This window comes from Corvus kubaryi, unplaced genomic scaffold (assembly GCF_017639235.1).
Source record: "Corvus kubaryi isolate FWS band 111438036 unplaced genomic scaffold, C.kubaryi_AGA036_p1.0 78, whole genome shotgun sequence".
Lineage (NCBI taxonomy): Eukaryota > Metazoa > Chordata > Aves > Passeriformes > Corvidae > Corvus > Corvus kubaryi.
In genome coordinates, this window is record NW_024582065.1 from 9,550,587 (window position 1) to 9,567,986 (window position 17,400).

A 17,400-nucleotide genomic window follows, 5' to 3' on the forward strand; every position below is an offset into this window, starting at 1 on the left:
AGCAGCTCCTTTTCTGCCCCCAGTGCCAGGTGGTTCCTGGGGGGGAGCACAGCTCTCACCTGCTCAGACCTCTTGGGGTCAGTCCCAGAGCCCTTCAGGGCTCACGAGCCTCACCTGCTCTAAAGGAGGAAGGGAGAAACAGCAGCAACAGCACCAGGTACAGACACACTGAGGAGATTGGGCAGAGCCCTCTTTATTCTGCATCAGCTGCTCTCTGAGCACCCAGGGGCTCAGGATGTGTCCATGGTTTGCACGGTCTCATCCAACACCTCGAGCTCCAGCTGTACCACATTCTCTGTGAGAACAGCAGTTGTTCCTTTTTCACACTTGTACCTACCAAACCTAGTTAAGAAATGGGGCAAAATTAGTCTGGAACATGGTACAGAACAAAATTGCATTTAAAATTTTAGAACTGATCAGCTTTAGAAGTTTCCTATAAAAGTCCGAAGTAAAGGAATTGTGCTTACTGCAAAATTTAAACTGATTGCAATAACTGACAGAGTTGCAGATAAACCAGCAGCTTGAGGAAACTGGTTACAAAAACACTGCCGTGTAACTGGAAAGGTTTTTACTGAAATCAAGTGGGCTCTCAAAGTGGTGGGGGACATTTGTGCTACAAACCAAAGAACAAGCAATTTACTTATGTTTTGCAACTCTAGAATAATTCTTCCAATGTATCAGCCTCTGTTCAGCTGCTGCTCCAGCTGCTCATTTGCACTGTTTAGTTGAAACTCCTACAGACTAGAGATCACTGACAGAATTTGGTATTACTGAAAACAGGCCTTGCCAGGCAGAGCAGGGACCCACAAGAGCTTCAGGATTACTCACCTGTCCCCCTTTTTGTTGGCCACATCGTATGGACGGAGAAAATCCAGCTTGTTCTTGCTGATGACACAGATGTCGATGTTGCTGCCAGAGCCCAGGTCGTTGTAGATGCCGGCTGCGATAGCATCTCGCACGAGCTGCTTGGCCTCCTCCTCCTGGAATGGTTAAAAAGCTGTCACTTTTTAGTGCTGGCATTTCCCAGGACTGTGTGTCCCTGTGCCTGCAGAGGTTGAGCTTGGAACAGTGACACACCAAACCCTGCAATCACCAGGTACAATACTGCAATTAGTTAAGTTTTTACCACTTAAGTGAAACAAAAAAGGAACCTTGGCTACAGTAATGGATGTAACTGAGGCACAGTTACTAGTTCGAAGGAACCAGAGTGCAACAGTACCCATGTTACACAACAGCACTTAGGAGTATCTTTTACACAGAAACATTTCAAATTCATCAAAATATCCATTAAACTATTACACCAGATCTGTAAGCATCACATTCCCCCCCTCCCCAGTAACACATGACTGGTTGCTGTGGGGGCATCGGGACTGGCAGCCTTCCCTGGTCATTCCAGCAACACTGGCTCCCTCTGCAGCTCCCAGGCAGGGCTGGGGCTATTCCAAAAAGGCTGATGAAAAATATACCCATGCACAGCTAGGGCCAATCAGGAACCATCTGACATGGCCTCAGTTCCTGCCATAACCCAGGCTGGGGAACTCCTGGGGCAAAGGACAAATTTTCACTGACAGAGCCTGTGCCCTACAACCCTGCCCATGGCACCGCAGGACTTGCTGAGAGCCCAGAGCAGCCAGGGGATGTCCTGCACCCTCGGCTCCTCTAAGTCCGTGCCCCATCACCTGGCCAAAGGGTGAGAATGCAAGGAAAACAGATTGTGTTTTAAATATATAAATATGGATGTATATACACACACACAGATCTTTTCAGTAGCCTAGAAAGTACAAACCAGAGAATAAAAGACTCCTTACATTCTCTCAAAGGTGGGTAACTTACTTGAAAACACTGACTAGAGCTGCCTGTTCCAGTACAGAAACAGTAAGACTGGAACACATCCATGGGCACAGAGGTGGGGACTCATTTTGTCCCCAGTTGTGTTGTGAGCAGCAGTTGCTCCTCAGCTCACCCAGTGGATCCTGCCGGAATGGTGAGGCTCCCAGGCTCACTCCTCATTGCTTTGCTGCTATTTCACACCTTGGAATAATCTTCTGCCACCAGACACGAGGAACAAGAGATGGGGTCAGCGCTGAATTTGATAAATGCAGCTTTTTCCAGTGTGCCTCATTTTCCCAGCCTGTCTGTGCCAGGACCCCGCCCCGTGACAGCAGCGGTGCCAGGAGCGGCAGCTCCAACTGCAGCTGCTCCAGCCCCGAGTGCAGCTCAAGAGGAGCCCAAAATTAGCTCAGCTCCTGCCCGCCTGCACCCAGGGCCTGCCCTGCACTCCCTGGTGCCCCTCTGGAACAGTGGGAATGACAGTACTCCTGTGCCAACAGCCATAGGAGCAGGGCACAACTTCCAGTGAACTACAGAAACAGCAGAAATTCTTATGTCACTCCCAGTTTAACCACTATTACTCTTTATTAAAAAAAAAAAATTGCATTACGCTTCCTACCAAGCTGACTACGACAATACAGCCATGCTGCAAAAATAACTTCTGTCCCTTTCCTTCAGTGTTTTGGGCAATAAAACCCTGGTAAGCAAGTAATTCCTCACTCAACTGACAGAAGACCGTCAATGATTCTTTGCAGACTAAGGTTACTTTAGTACTATAGTGAAAGTAAATAAACCAAAGAAGTATGTGTAGATCTGTTTTAAGAATTAAGTGGTAGCAAAAGCAGAATAATTTTAAGCTATATGAGTGTAACGTGTAAAAAAAGCTTACACGTAGCTTAGGAAAACTACAGCAGATTGGTGGAGTTTGTTCCACTCTTCCTTTTAATTTCATCCTTTTAAGACAACACTGTAAAGCTCACAGACTCCTCTAATTTAAATTTGATTTGCTTTTAAAAATGTACTCTGTGACCCTGCTGTTATCAAAATAGTTCAAAAATACTCAAAGTGCAGTCAGAAGGGCTGAGCTGTAACTGCACTGAGGCAGCCACTGCATAGAGAGCCCAGGCTGTAACCTCAGCTTCTTCACTAACAGTGCAGCTCAGTCTGTGAACATGGAATAATTGTCATTTTTGAAAGCCCTGCCTCCGTGCTGCTTCCTGCTCCTCTTTTTACAATTTAGAAAGCTGAACAGAATAGCCACAAGAAAAACCTAAAGTATTCCTTACAGAGATCAGCAAGGTGGAGTTCAGCAAGGACTGCTATTTACAGTCACAAAATAGGGGGTTAGCAGGAAAGTGCTGACACAGTCCCAAGTACAGGGCCCTCAATGAGTCACTGTAATAATTAATCTTAAAAAACCCTAAAAGTTCAGAGTATATAAAAGGAGCACTTCCTGCTTTATGGTTGCAAAGACCAAGCTAACTGGGAATATCCTCCTCTGGGGCCCCCACTGCTCCTTAAATGAGATTACAGCCGAGTGATGAACTGTATGGCGAGGCAGCGGTGACAAGCAGCACTTTATGGAGCGATCTGTCTGTCCCCATCACACAGCCCACAATGTGTCCCTGGACTCCAATGTGCAGCTCCATTTACCTCCGCATGACAAATGGGCAGCGCTTGGCAAAGGCACAGCGAGGTCCAGCGCGCTGTAATGGTCAGCACAGCTGTGCTGTGGGACAGAGCCCAGTTCATTACAGTGACCGGCAACACAGCTTCCAAAGGGTGCCTGAGGAATACGGCAGTAAAGGCTAAAATAAATAACTCAGCATGGAAAGCTAATCTGAAACAGTGTTTGATAAATTATTTATAACACAGACAATTGTCTGCATTTAATATTGGCGCTACTGGTAGCGTCTTTAAAAGATGATTTATGTGTTGTAATGCCATTAAGCTTTATATGGGCCCACTGCTGGCTATAAAGTCTGCTGAGATTTAGAGAATGAGTTTTAAACTGTCACTGCAACATCATAGTAGATAGAGCCTGTATTAAATCTTTACTTTAAACCTGTTATCTGGAGAGTTGCAGTTTGCAGACACTCAGAGCTGATGGATTACCTCTCACAGCTGCTCTGCCACAAGTCCCAAACAGCACCGAGAAGCAACTTTTACACATTATTCTTGTATATGACTTGGATCAACTTTCTCTTCTCACTTAAGCAATTTCCAAATTTCAAGTGCTACTGAAGGGAAAAAGAGACTTTCTTACAGGAGATGAGGCTACTTCTATATTATATTAATACTGTCTTCACTAATAACCTGTAAACAAGTTTATCATTATGCTCCAGCAGCAAAGGGAGCAGCTGGAATGGCTTTGTGAACATTATTTCCTCAACATTTCCTAACTTCACAAGCAAGTTACACAGGAGATGTCTTTTCCAGATTTCAGAACTTTAGAAAGTACTAGGTTTTTTTCCTAACTCTTACCAAAATAAAATTAATCCCTTCTGCAGGTCACCAGGAGATGCAATACATGGTGCAGTTCTCCTAAGTAATTCTTAGAAAAATTTGAAATGCAGTGCACAATCAGTATAAAATGAACATAAGCAAGCAAATATTTTTGTATAAATAAACAAATGCAAATACTTATCATAACAGTCTTTTACAACAATGAGATTTGTAGAAATATTATCATAGAAAAAGTTGATCCTACTTAAAATGAGAATCTGCAAGACTTGTGTGGGAAGAAAAAAAAATCAGAAGCTTCAGGAAGGACAATGACAATAAAAAAAATAAATCTATAAAGCAGTGTTGGGAATCTGGGACTAGAAAGCAATACCTCTTGAAGGACAGAAGCACCTACAGGAGCATAAATAGACTCTGGAAGAGAATAAGCAGCATATGGGGAGTGAGGGGCTGGGGTGGAGATCAGCCTGTAACTGGAAGAGATGCTGAAGTCTGCTTTTAAGTCCAAAGAGAACGACTCTGAGAAGCAAAGGACTTTGTGTTTCTTGTAAGGGAAGGCTGGAAGGCTCCAGCAGCAAGAATGGATTTGGTTTGGCTGTCAGGAAAGGGGCTGGCACGTGTCATTTAAACCACTCAGGTTTAACAAGTCTCCCCCCAAAAAATGCATTTCCAGTGCTGCCTTAGAATAAGGAATGACACAACTTGTCTCTCAATTTTTTTTTTTTTCAGATCTATGCATTTTATGTCAGGTTCATTGTGACTGAAGTGTCAGTAAATGTTTATTTTTCTAATAATTTTCTGGTAAGAACTTTCCAAATAAACTGCTCAGGAGTCCCTAATTATTATTCTCAGAGCTAACAGTTTTTCCCATTCTGAGGAAGCTGCCTGTGAGCCCAGGCTCATCCCCACCCACTCTCTGATATCATACACCACCAGTATAATAAACCACGTTAATATTTCATACCAGGGTGAAATATGCTGGAGTATCAATTCAACATCTGCTGTCTTTAGGGTACTGGCGTCCCGCAGAGACACTTTCAATTTGTAATTGAGTTCTATACTGAATTAATCAGCAGTTTATCTTTTTTAGTAAAATAATGTCTTCCCCACTAACCTGGATTTACATTAACAATTTATGCCAAATTACCTGCCAAGACAAGAAACTTATATGATTCGGAACTACTATTCAATAACATTAGTTGCTGTATGTCATTCCCTACACGGGGATTAGTACAATCCATATTTTCCAATGGCACAGAATTAAATTACAAGCTCTTCTTGCAACTGTGGGATTTCTTTTAATACTATTCCCATTCTCTGAACTAAGAATGATTACAAAAACTCATCCATCACTTCTTACATATGGGTAAAGTTCATGGGTTTTTAGGGAACTGATTCTCAAAATGGGAACTGGCTCAACAACACCAGAGCTGTAAATCCTGCCAGGCTGCAACTCCTCCTCTGGCCCCACTGTGCTGCTCTACAGTAACACACCGACCCTTAGCCACCCAAATATGCAAACCCTGCAGAAGACTAGGTTAAAGTTACTTTATATTACTGCATATAAAAAAATTAATATCAAGCAATAACGTGTCTGGCTTCAAATAAAGCAAACTCTGCTCATCTGACTATTGCTTTACCTCTGACAAAAGGATGGACGGGAATGAAGATCAACATTTTATTTGGAAAAGAAGCCTTGGGCCCTCTGGTAATATATCCTTCCTAATACACCAAAATGCTCCATAAAGCCCAGGCTGGCTCCCTCCTCCTTCTCCTCCTCCCTGTTCCCTCACAGCAATTGCCCTCGGCCCTGCCGGCCCTCGCCGCAGGAGCAGCACTCGGGCTCCGTGCCATGTGAAATATTTTCCAGTACATTTTGCCCATGTTCTGCAGTTATGGGAGATATACAAACTGGAACAATTTAAACTGGAACACCTGCTCCTGAGAAATGCATCAAAAATAATTACCTGTCCTCCCCCTACCCTGTGCAGTGAAATGATCTCTTAACACAGAGCCCTGCTTCTGGCCAGCTTGTCTACATTATTACAGACAAAGTTTAAGTGTTACTTTCATAAAAGTGAAGAAATTGTTGCTCTTTGTCATGCAGCAAGGCCCAATTTACACAAAGGTAACATTTATGTCCCTTGATACAGTCTGCAAACAGCAAACTGGAAGGCAGCACTACTGGGTGGGTATCTCTGGGAACTCGGACTGGTGCTGCCGGCAGTGTCCCACTACTTCAGCACACAGACCGGGCTTTCTTCCATTCAGAAAGCACACCACAAAACACCTCACCTGCAACCCCAGCCATGCCAGAGCATACCTAGCTGGCATATTCCAAATCAGCCCAGATTTCCTGTTTAACACTAGTTCCACAAAGGAAATCAATCCCGGGCACAATTCTGTGAAAGATGATGAAAACAGTACAAACTGTCCAACATGTCAGGCAGAAACCAGGTTGCCACAGGATAATTGTGATCTAACCGAAGAATAAGGAACAGGTATGATAAGCCTTTATTTTCTAGCTGACTGTACGCACTAACACCTGATATTTACCCATGGAAATCCATGTCTCCAGGAGACACGAACACAGCTATGTCAGGAAAGCTGAAAACTGCAGTGCCACAAGCTCTGGCAGCAAGGAGGGAGGATATGCCACTAACAGCCTCAGTTCCTGTCACTGGATAATGAAATACACAGATACACAGGGCACAGAAACACAAAGTCCTGATTTTTGCTCACCAACTCAGATTCTCCCCCCGCCCCCCATTTACTTAATTCCATGTTTGACACCAACAGGGGTTCAAGTATCTCAGGCTGGCTCTCCAGCCTAACTCCCATAGTCTGGCTTGATCTCCATTGTCTGCTGCCAGAGTGGAGCCCACAAACCTCCCAGCAAGTGGTCACCGTCCTGCGGAGTCATTAAAGCTGCGGTGTCAGCTGGCAGGATCAGCCACGGCTGCCACACCTGAGCCCGAGAGCTGATCACCATCATTAATGAACACAGGGCTCATCTGCAGCTTGTCACTGCTCCTGAGCCCCCGTCACACAGACACAGGCGACAAGACTGGGGAGACAACTATTGCTGAAGATTAGAGACTTTTGACAGATTCCAAAAATAGCTCAGTATTATTGTCAGTAGTTAATAAACAAAAATAATTCCACCATATTGAGGGACAGTAGGAAACGTGAGCACAGGAACATTTTAAGGATCTACGTGTCAGCTGCTTAAAAATGGAAGAAAGTGACATGTTTTCATAATATTTTGTAGTGTGCCTGATGCATTTTTTTACTGAAATAAGAGGTGCACAGTGAAAGCTGCATTCAGTCTACTTTGCATTTCAACACAGCAAAGATCCCAGAGCGCACAGAGCATCCCGAGGAAAGCGCTCTCCGTGCCTCAGCTGCTTCACTCAGGGATAAGGGGCTACTCAGAAGTACCTCAAAAACCACTTCTCCCAAACCTGCCTGACAAACTGCTTGGCCAATTGCTCCCAGCCCACGTAGGTCCCATTGGAACAGGTGAGCCGAAGCCACCACAGGTAACCCAAGCACACCCAGGGGACCACCCCCTCTCCAGTGGGACAGCAAGCTGCAGGTTTTGGGACAGCACAGCTGCTGCAGGACCGAGAGGGCCTGTGCTCCACGTGGAACACACTCAGAACAGTCCCTTCTTTTTCATCTATTCTTACCCTCTAGGATGTTTTTGGTTTTATTCAGTACCACTTGATTTCCTACCACACTTAAGAAATGGTATAATAAATGACTGTAAACATAATCTCACATTTGTAGTGATCTATCCTAGAAATAATTATTAAATATCTGCCAGACTATCTCCTATCTCCTTTCTTCCACCTATTCTGCTCCTGAACGCATTACACTCCAAGATTTACTTTCTTTTCCTTGCAAAAGCATTTTCTGTGGCTTCTGATTCTCTTCCTTTTGGAGCCTCTTATTATTAAACCTGGCTGTTTTGATGAAATACAGAAAAGAAATGAAGTTACAAGCAGCCTTTCATTGCTTAAACAAGAAGTCTACAACATAGCCCCACTGTGCATCAAGTAATTCTACAGACAAAATGCTCCTACTTTTCAAACACCAGAAATCAAATACCAGAAGAAAATACATCCCCTCCCCATCTCCTGAGGAATTCTACCACCACAGGATAGAAAAACCCAGAATTCCAGCGTTTAATACTGTAGACTTTTTTTTCCCCAGTTCACGATGCTTTCCATATCCACCGACTCAGAGTATTTCTTTGCTATTGTTTAACACCAGAAGGCACAAATGCATTTACAAAATGACTGTAAGGTTTAAAAACCAGTGGTGACTCTACTGGAAGAAAAATTGGCTACAATGAAAGATCTAAGCTCAAAACACTCCATTAGATGTGCTGTTCTTCCACTTACGTTTTTTTAAAGTAGTCTATAGCTGCCTACATGACAGATTAATATTGTTCCACAGTAGTTAGGTGCTTGGCATTACATTTTTGAAGCATCTACAGGCCTTCAGGGCTGAAAGTGTTACCATCCTCAGCGATCTATAATGGTTCCTCTAGAGGCCAGCACTCCTTCCCAACAAACCCTGCCTACATAAATCAGGCTGCACAAGTGGCACTCGGGGACGTCACCATCCATCTCCACAGCTCCTCTGAAGGATGTTGGGTAAAGATCATCTCCCAGCACTGCAGCCAGGGAAAGGACCATCACAGTTGGCACTGATAAAGCATGTGCTACTTAAATCTGAAGACACACTAAGTCTATGGAAAAAAACACATCCTGCTGGTGTTAGCATGCCTCAGGCACTGGGAGAAGCTTCAGCAACTCATCTTCAAAAGGCAGAGAGCCAGGGCTCTAGAAACCTGCAAAAATTGGCTAAGCCTGCAGTCTTTTTTTATTTTATTTTTTTTTTTTTTTAGTTGAGCATCTTCAAAGTCTATGATTCTAACTGTAGGGCACAGCAGCTGCCACTGCAGATTTGATCCTCTCAGCTTTTGGCAGCTCTCAACTTGAAATTCTAGCAAAAGAATTTTTCAAGTTGCTATTATTGCCTGTCATGGATTTATAAATATTGTGCACTATCTGCTGTGGCATGGCTCTCCTGGGACACCAGTGCATGCCAAAAGCATAACAGAATGAAAAACAGTTCCTATTCTTCAAATAAATGCTAATTTTTTTTTAACTGTGCTCACACGATGTGTTTGGTGATCAGCTTCAATAGTACAGAATATATATCAGAGGCAAAAAAGCTGATTGTCTTTTCCAGTAGTATTCAGCTGCTACTTTCATTAAGCTTGTTTAATTACATTCCAGATGCTAATTTGCAAGTTGATACCAGAGGGTGCAGGACAGTTTGCCTTTGAATCATTTTTCTGTGATGTGATGGTCTTGAAGCACACCACTACCCTCCAGTAGCCCTAGGAAGCTATTCTGACAATTAGTGCAAAAGAAAGGAGCACTGATCTTGACAGAAAAATAATAATTTTCTACGTATTTTATTAAATTAATCTCCAGCAATTTTAAGTTCATCTTCATTGCCATTTCATAACAAGTTTTATGTAAAATATATATAGCATACTTTGATTTAATTTGGATTAATTTCAATAGAAATATTTGTTATTTTATTAATTTACAAAAAAAAACAACAACAACAACAACACAACCAACAAACCACATCTGACTTGGAAGGTAAGTATTATAAACTCACAGCCATAACAGAATGTGAGGAAGTGTTTAAGAGTACAGCTGAGCTTTATCACCTGAAACTTTGCTGGTTTGCATAATACAATTCCTGAACTGTTATTAGATAACAGATTATCCAGAAAAACCAAAGGAAGGGTTAAGGTGCATGCAAGACTCAAAGATCCAAACATCTATTTCAACAAATTGGTAGGTTGCATTTCTACATGCTTGTTATAAGTGACTATCTGCTGCCACTTACGGTTGTGTGTGAAGACAGTTTAATGAGGATGACCTTTCTAAATAGGAAAATTTGAGATTTACCAGTTTTTGGTGCCTTTTTCGGTTACTCTTACACAAGAAATGACTTAAAATACAAGCTTGAAAGCTAGCTGAGAATAAATGAAAATTTTAGTTCCACAGCACGGCTCTTTGCCATTTGTATCTTGGAAAGAGGACTATTGTGCTGTAGCTGTTGATTCCAAGGATTTGCAGTCCATGTTTTCAGTGGAATGGCACGCATGCCAAGTGCACAGTCACACAGGAGGCTGGAAAAGGAGACTCTCTCATTCTTACAGCAGCACGAGGCGAGAGGGAAAAACAGAGTCTTCCTCTCTCTCTCATGCCTCTATCAGCCATCTGGTGTGAGGATCCTTCCCAGAGACACTTGGGAGCCTATTAAACATATCCCAATATATCTGATAACAATCGTAAATATACTAGAGACCAAAAGTCCAGTGTCTTCAGATGCTGCCTAAATCACAGGAATCCTGGTCCCACTGTCTGTAACTTTGCACACCTACAACTCTTGCTTAGGTACTGACAGGAGAGGGGCCAGGGATAATTGGAAAACTGCTTCTTACTAATGCTTAAGCAATTAACTAATGGCAAACTTCTTAAAACAAGGTGGGGGGTTGACTGGTGTTTTTTTAGTCTGCTGGAATTGCACATCATGATTTGTCAGGAGATGTACCAAGGTACAACAGACTATCTCACATTTTAAACTTCATTTACCAGCTTTATAGAGAGGAACTCTGTGGATTTATGGGACCATCACCTAAAACCACAGTGCACTTGAGGGGAATGAAAATGACCCACAGCAGCTGCATTACAAAAATGAGGAACATCTGAAGACCTCTGCTGATGTAGACTAACCTTTTTCCTTTCCTACATCATTCAATAATACTGAAGAGCTCCAAGGGTTTTTTTAATCTGCCTTTTAGGCTGAAATTATTGCAACAGTTACAAGTCATTTTTAATGGGTCCAATTTCAATCCTGAGTTCAATTCTCATTTTTTCTTTACGGTGGAATTATTAATCAATTGGAATGAGAAGGAGCGTTCACAGAAAGTCTGAAGAGATTAATGTGGTTTAAGAGGACTTGACATTCCTGATGCATTTTATGAAATACAGCTACAGAAAACCCTGTAATTGTTTTGGAGTTATTTTCATCAATAGAAAGACAACTGGGTTCTCAAGGTTTAGATCAGCAGCATGGTGTAACCAAATACAAGAAACATTACAGAAAATACAAAAATAATGCACTGCATTCATTTGTAACTGATCAGTCATTTGTAACATTCATTTCTAACTGATCTTTCATGACACTCCAGCTTTTAGCTTTCCTGAATGATTCTTTATAACAACAATCAAGCATTTTCCATTTTTTATCAGTATGATCAGCAAAACACAATCTTATGAGTCTTCTGATAATCAGCTTTTAAGGAGATATTAGAAGTGCAAACACTAGTTCTGAATATACCCAGTCAATCAGAATTGTTTTATGCAATACCTGAACACTTTTTGTTGCATTCTCTTTTCAAGATGGAGAAAGAAAGACAGACTGACAGAAAAACAACAATATTGACTGTGCAAGGGCTGGTAAATTTCTGAAGTCAACTATAATCAGTAAGCTGTATGTTTTTAAAGCCTTCACCTACATTCAAATCACACATTTTCCCATATAAAAATACAGCTTCTTGCAAATTTATTTATTTTACCCATTAATTTTTACAGTTTTGCAGTAAGCTGACATTAGTACATTTTAAGTGCAGCAAAACTGGAGCAGATTTAACTTTTTTAGAGTTTCAAACCTCCTAAATTCTTATGATCATAAGGATTGCTGAGGGAAAAAACACTGACGTTTAAGAAAACCCGAGACTTACCTCCATGTCGGGTTTGTATTTATCTTCAAACACTGCCATGGCCGCGAGCGATCCAGAACCTGTGATGACAACATCAGGACACCCCTTTAGCCAGTGGACTTAGGTATGGCACCTTTTTTTAGAGAAAAATATAGTAAATCTCAGCAGCACAAACCAGACTGAAGCATACTTAGCTTACTCTTCACTGTACAGTGTCTACACTAAGTCAGCACCTGATTTAATCCTAGGGGTACAGCTTGTGTGCACAGACTCAGCACAGGCCCATCCTGGCAGCCTTTCCCTTTTTACTGTTTTTAACATAAGACACAAAAACGAGGTTGGAAACAGAGAGCTAAGGGAATGCCATAGTTTGCAGTCCCTAGTCCTACATCCATCCCGCCCCACTTCCGTGCCTGCCCCCGTTAGAGGGGTGCTGGGATGAGGAGAGGGCTCCAAGCCTGGGGACGAGCAGCCCAGCAGTGGGAACGGGGCAGGGGGCTGCTGCCACAAGTGCATTTCCCCCGTAGTTGTGAACCGTTAATTGTGCTCCTACTTTGTGCCATTATTTCTACACTGAACAATAACAGCTGAACAAAATGCCAGAGACAAAACCAGGAGTTTAACATTCCCTCTCCAGAAGGAAGCAGGTACAAGTGCAGTGATGGAACAGGAGCCATCTCTGCCCAAAGCACTGTGACTGCAGGGTAATAAATGTGCTTGTTTTTCAGGAATTAACACAAAAAGCAGGATGGTACTACTTGAAACTGTAAACTTGCTTTGTTCAGAAAGAGTGAGTCTTCAGGAAGATTTTCTTGTCTGTCGGTGGCCCTACCCATATTTCAGAGAGCACTACTTTTGGGGAGTGAATAAAGTTACCTGCAATTTTTTACTCCAATTAGAAGATTTTTTGGCATTTATTACTTTTTAACTTGTTTTGCATAGTGCTATCTGTTTAGCTGGGTCACAGAGAAAGCCATATTTCCTATTTAAAATGATTTGTGTATATCGCTTGACCACCTCAATGGTTTAGTGAAAGCAAAAGGCAGCGATTAAACAGTTTCAAATGAGGTGTCCTGCTGATTTTATCAAGTCTGCTGAATGTATAATGAAAAAGGAGAAGCTGACAGTGACACTGTTGAGAAAATACAGACTACCTTAGCTGAACCATTTAAGGAGGTCCAATTATAGATCAAATTTAAAGGGTTGAAGCAGCAGATTTACAGACACAAATCAATGAACATGGTAATCCCAATGAATATGACAGATATTCCTGTTACAGAATATTGCTGTGGTTGAGGATCATTACCTTTACAGTATCAAATACATCACATCTAAAAGCAGTAGGACACTCTAAGTGTGTACTTGTATTACAGGCAATGACTATTCATTTACACCTTGGAGCAATACACAACTCCATTTCTTAAATGCTGAAACTGAGAATAAAGAAGATTTTTAAGCAACTAATAGCAAAACTGAACTGCTGATGCAAACAGCTGATATCACAGAACAAACCACAAATAAAAGGAATTTTACTGACCCTGCAAACAAGGTCAAAATAAAGCGTGTGCCAAAACAAACAAAGGACCTGAATGGTAAAATAAAAATTCTTTTGGAATTACATAGGAATATTTGTAATGAGGAGGGAAAAAAAAAAATCTGGTCTATGGTCTCAAACCAAGCCCACGTTCTTGCTACACTCAAATGAAGGCCTACCGTGAGCTGAGTGGGAAGACCCAAAGCTGGAAAACAACCCTATTCTTGGGGAAAGGTTAACAAAATCAGAGTACAAAGAGTAGAAAATGTGCAAGAAAGAAAGTATAAAATGTAATATCTGACTGAAATTACTACATTAGCTATCTAGGTGGGAAAAAGTGATCTTAATTTCTTAACACTTCTACTGACAAATAAAAATTATTGATAACACAATTGCATACATGGCTCAGGCTGGTTATTTCCTCCAGCTCCTTCTAAAAAGAAGTTCCCAAAAGAACCTACTCCCAAAATCAGTAACTTAAAGAAGAAAAAAAGAAAAAGGAAAAAGGCGAGGGGAATCTGATGTTACAGTACATGAAATCCTTTGTACATAAAGAATTATGCTTAATTATTTATCTCACTATGTTACCAAGACACAAATAAATGCCAAATCTACTCTCAACCTTAAATAAATAAATCCAGACAGTCCTATAATGTAAATTTTCAGAGAGTTGTTGAAAGTCTTAACTTAATTAAACCTACATGTAGACATTTACATCTGAAAACCAAGATCCTAAGGAGGTTCTAACAGAACAGGAAGCTGGAAAAGCTGAATAAACTTGCTTCATTTTTTCTCTAGTGCTTATAAATCCTAAACATAAGCTTTATAAGCTTGCATTTAAAATTTGCCTTAGCAAAAGCCTCCCAGCACAGCTAAGCATTCTCTGAAAGAATAGATTTTCCTGATCTTAAATAGCACAATGAAAATTCTTCACTGTTCCCAGCACCAGATGTAAGCCCCGTGTTTTCAGAAACACCAGTCAACGCATGCATCCGAGTGTCTCTGTCAAAACAAAGCATGTTTGACAACAGCAACAGGAACTGTTGTGAAAAACCCTCCTGCTATGCAGACATCCCCCTGGAGCACAGAACTGAGCAAAGCCCACCTGCACTGCTGGGACTGGCCCTGGACATGCAGCCATGGACAGCTGCTCCTGTGGTGAGAACTTCACTGTCCCATTGCACTGACCTCCCTCTCCTTGTAAATTCCACACACTGTCCAAACAACCCCAAAATGTTCCAACTACTCCAACTGCCTTGTGAAAGCTGCATTGTGACAGGAGAGCGGGCAATAAAACTGGGAACTTAAGTAAACACTGCAAGTACGGTTTTCTTATTGCAGTTCCTATAAAAACACAGAAAACTTGGATATTAAGGGTCTATGGAGAACTTGTCTGTATGTGGGGAAACAGCTGCTCTCTTGTCCGTGCACTTGGTGCCCACCAATAATTCATTTTTAACAAGCATGCTTTGCCTTTATGCAGAAACAAGCTTCACAATTCCCAAACATAATGTCTGGAGAAAGATAAAATCCAAACACAGCAAAACACCATCCATTATCTTGGGATGGATTTCCCACTTCATGCGCATGGTAACTGATTTAAGTCACTACCAGTTCAGATTCAGCAGCAGTTCAACCTCAAATCCATTAAACTTCCAGGAAAGCTGTGTGATAACATGTCATTAAATAATGTCTTTACCTGAGCTCAAAGTAACACCAAACCAGGTATTTATCTTAGGTAAGATTTCAAACTAAGCTCTGTAGAAACAGGCAATTTTCTTTGTTGGATTTTTTTTTTCCACATGTTTAAAGTTTCTCTCTCTTCTGTGTGTGAGCAATAGGAATAATTAAAACAAAGGATGATTAGTAAAGTCATAATTTATTTGTATTATACAGCATTCAGGAAAAAACCCTTTCAGACCTTTAAAACCCACTAACTGCTAGGAATGCTTACACTTAACAGAAGTAAAAAATGCCATCTCAATTCCAAAGAACTTATTTTGCGTATATTTTCAGTAAGCGACACTTTAGAACCAAATATTCAGGAAGTATTAACCTAATATCTACACACGAAAAATATTGACTGCAAACAAATTCTACATAACTACAGAAGCTGAGATGTAAAGCTCTACTCAGAGGCAAAGGCTTTTCAGTCTCCTGATTAGCATGAACCAGGTAAGTTATGAGACAATAGAGAATTTATTGTTTTCTTCTTTAAGTAACACTGGTCTTTTCCTGAATTTTCCCAACTAAGTTGTTAAATTTTCTGCATGCAACTGTAATATTTACTTTAAAAATACCACCTGGTCTTCACTGGAGCAGTTGTACCACTTGAGTGTTGATTTAAAGTGAAAGATAATTATTGATATGTAGCAAAAAAGTGCAGCTCACAATAATTTTCGCTGTGAATTACAACTGCAGGAGCTTTTCTAAAGCACATGCACTGGATCTTTTCAGCAGAACCTTCACTCAAGACAAGTTCTTATTGCTAAGTACAGTCCATCTCCTCACCCACGGACCTGTCTGCTGCCACACCAGAGGATGTGCAGAGCTTTGAGAGCAACATTTAGCACTTCCTAATCCATCACTGCCAGGGCTCCCTGACAGGGCATTTATTCACACGAACTCATTGTTACTCAATTTGCTGCTCATCCCAGGTAAGAATTCAGTGATCTCGGCAGCCTCTTGGATTGGGATCATTTTTCAGCGTGGCTCCTGGCTGGGGGCTGGCTTCCAGCAGTGGGAGTTCTTGCTCTGCAGCACGACACTGCCACTGCATGAAGAGCTGATTTATGAATATGAAGCACCACTGGCACCAGGGGAGCAGCTCCAGCCACGAGAGACTCCTGAACACTCCGCCGGCTTCCGAAAGCTCAACTACACACTTCAAGTGCTTTAATTTTATGCATGCATTTCATTAAAAGTCTTGGCCAGAAGCCTTCCTAGACAAGCCAAGCAATCAGACAATCTTGCATCGTTTGCTGAAATCCAATTTTGTTCTTTGTCAGCATAAACAGTTTAATTTGATGGTCTCACTCCTAAGTAAGCACTGTGTACCTTTTAAATCTCCCTTGAAAGGCAGAACACCACTCTGTCCATCCAGATATACCAGCACACCAAAATAAAACTCAACTTCTCAACCACCTTTCCTATTTAATACTGAATTTCCAGAAGTTAACTAGCCCAAAACACCTACCCTGACTTAATAAACCGCCTTTAGAACATTTGGGAAAAAACCGCCAACAAACAACAAATTAGTCTAAATAAGACTGAAATACAATTCCAACTGCTATCTCCAATTTGACTTTTGATAGTTTCTCTGCTGTCTCAATTCTATCTCCTCTATATGCATTAGCTAAGTTTTTGCTAAAACATATCCTGGTCACAGGGTGAAGTGTCAGTGCACCACGGGTGGGAAGGTGAGGGACACTGATGCTGAGAAGGGCTTTGTCTGTCAGCACAGCCAAAAAGAACGTGTGAGCACCAGCCACACACCTGGTACTGCCCACAGCAAGCCGGAGCTTAAACCACAAGGAACTTAATCCACTGATATTCTACTTCCCACTCGTTTGAACTTAGTCTGCTACTACGCTATTTTTGGGGAGGGAAAGAGAAGCGGCCAGGGTTTCCCGACAGGCCGCGTTTTAAGGCTTTTAAAAGCGAGGCAGGGAAGGCAGCATGCGGGAGTGGCAGCAGCATGCAGGAAAGCAGGGCAGGGAAGGCAGCATGCGGGGAGTGGCTCAGGGCAGCA

The 17,400-nt window shown here is 41.8% G+C and overlaps 1 protein-coding gene across 2 annotated transcripts in view; it reads right to left on the reverse strand.

The window, feature by feature from the left end:
* Positions 1 to 169: 169 nt before the first annotated feature.
* The window catches only part of PSMB7 (proteasome 20S subunit beta 7), a 19,962-nt gene continuing 2,731 nt past the window's right edge, over positions 170 to 17,400 (reverse strand). The window contains exons 6-8 of one of the 2 annotated variants that reach the window (XM_042052758.1): positions 12,137 to 12,195; positions 829 to 980; positions 170 to 342 (exon numbers count right to left, since the gene is read on the reverse strand). In XM_042052758.1, the coding sequence (XP_041908692.1) occupies positions 231 to 342; positions 829 to 980; positions 12,137 to 12,195 (323 nt within the window). In that variant the 3' untranslated portion in view covers positions 170 to 230. Of the gene's footprint in view, positions 343 to 828; positions 981 to 3,418; positions 3,617 to 12,136; positions 12,196 to 17,400 lie in introns of those variants that run through there. The other variant, XM_042052759.1, reaches the window with a different exon arrangement.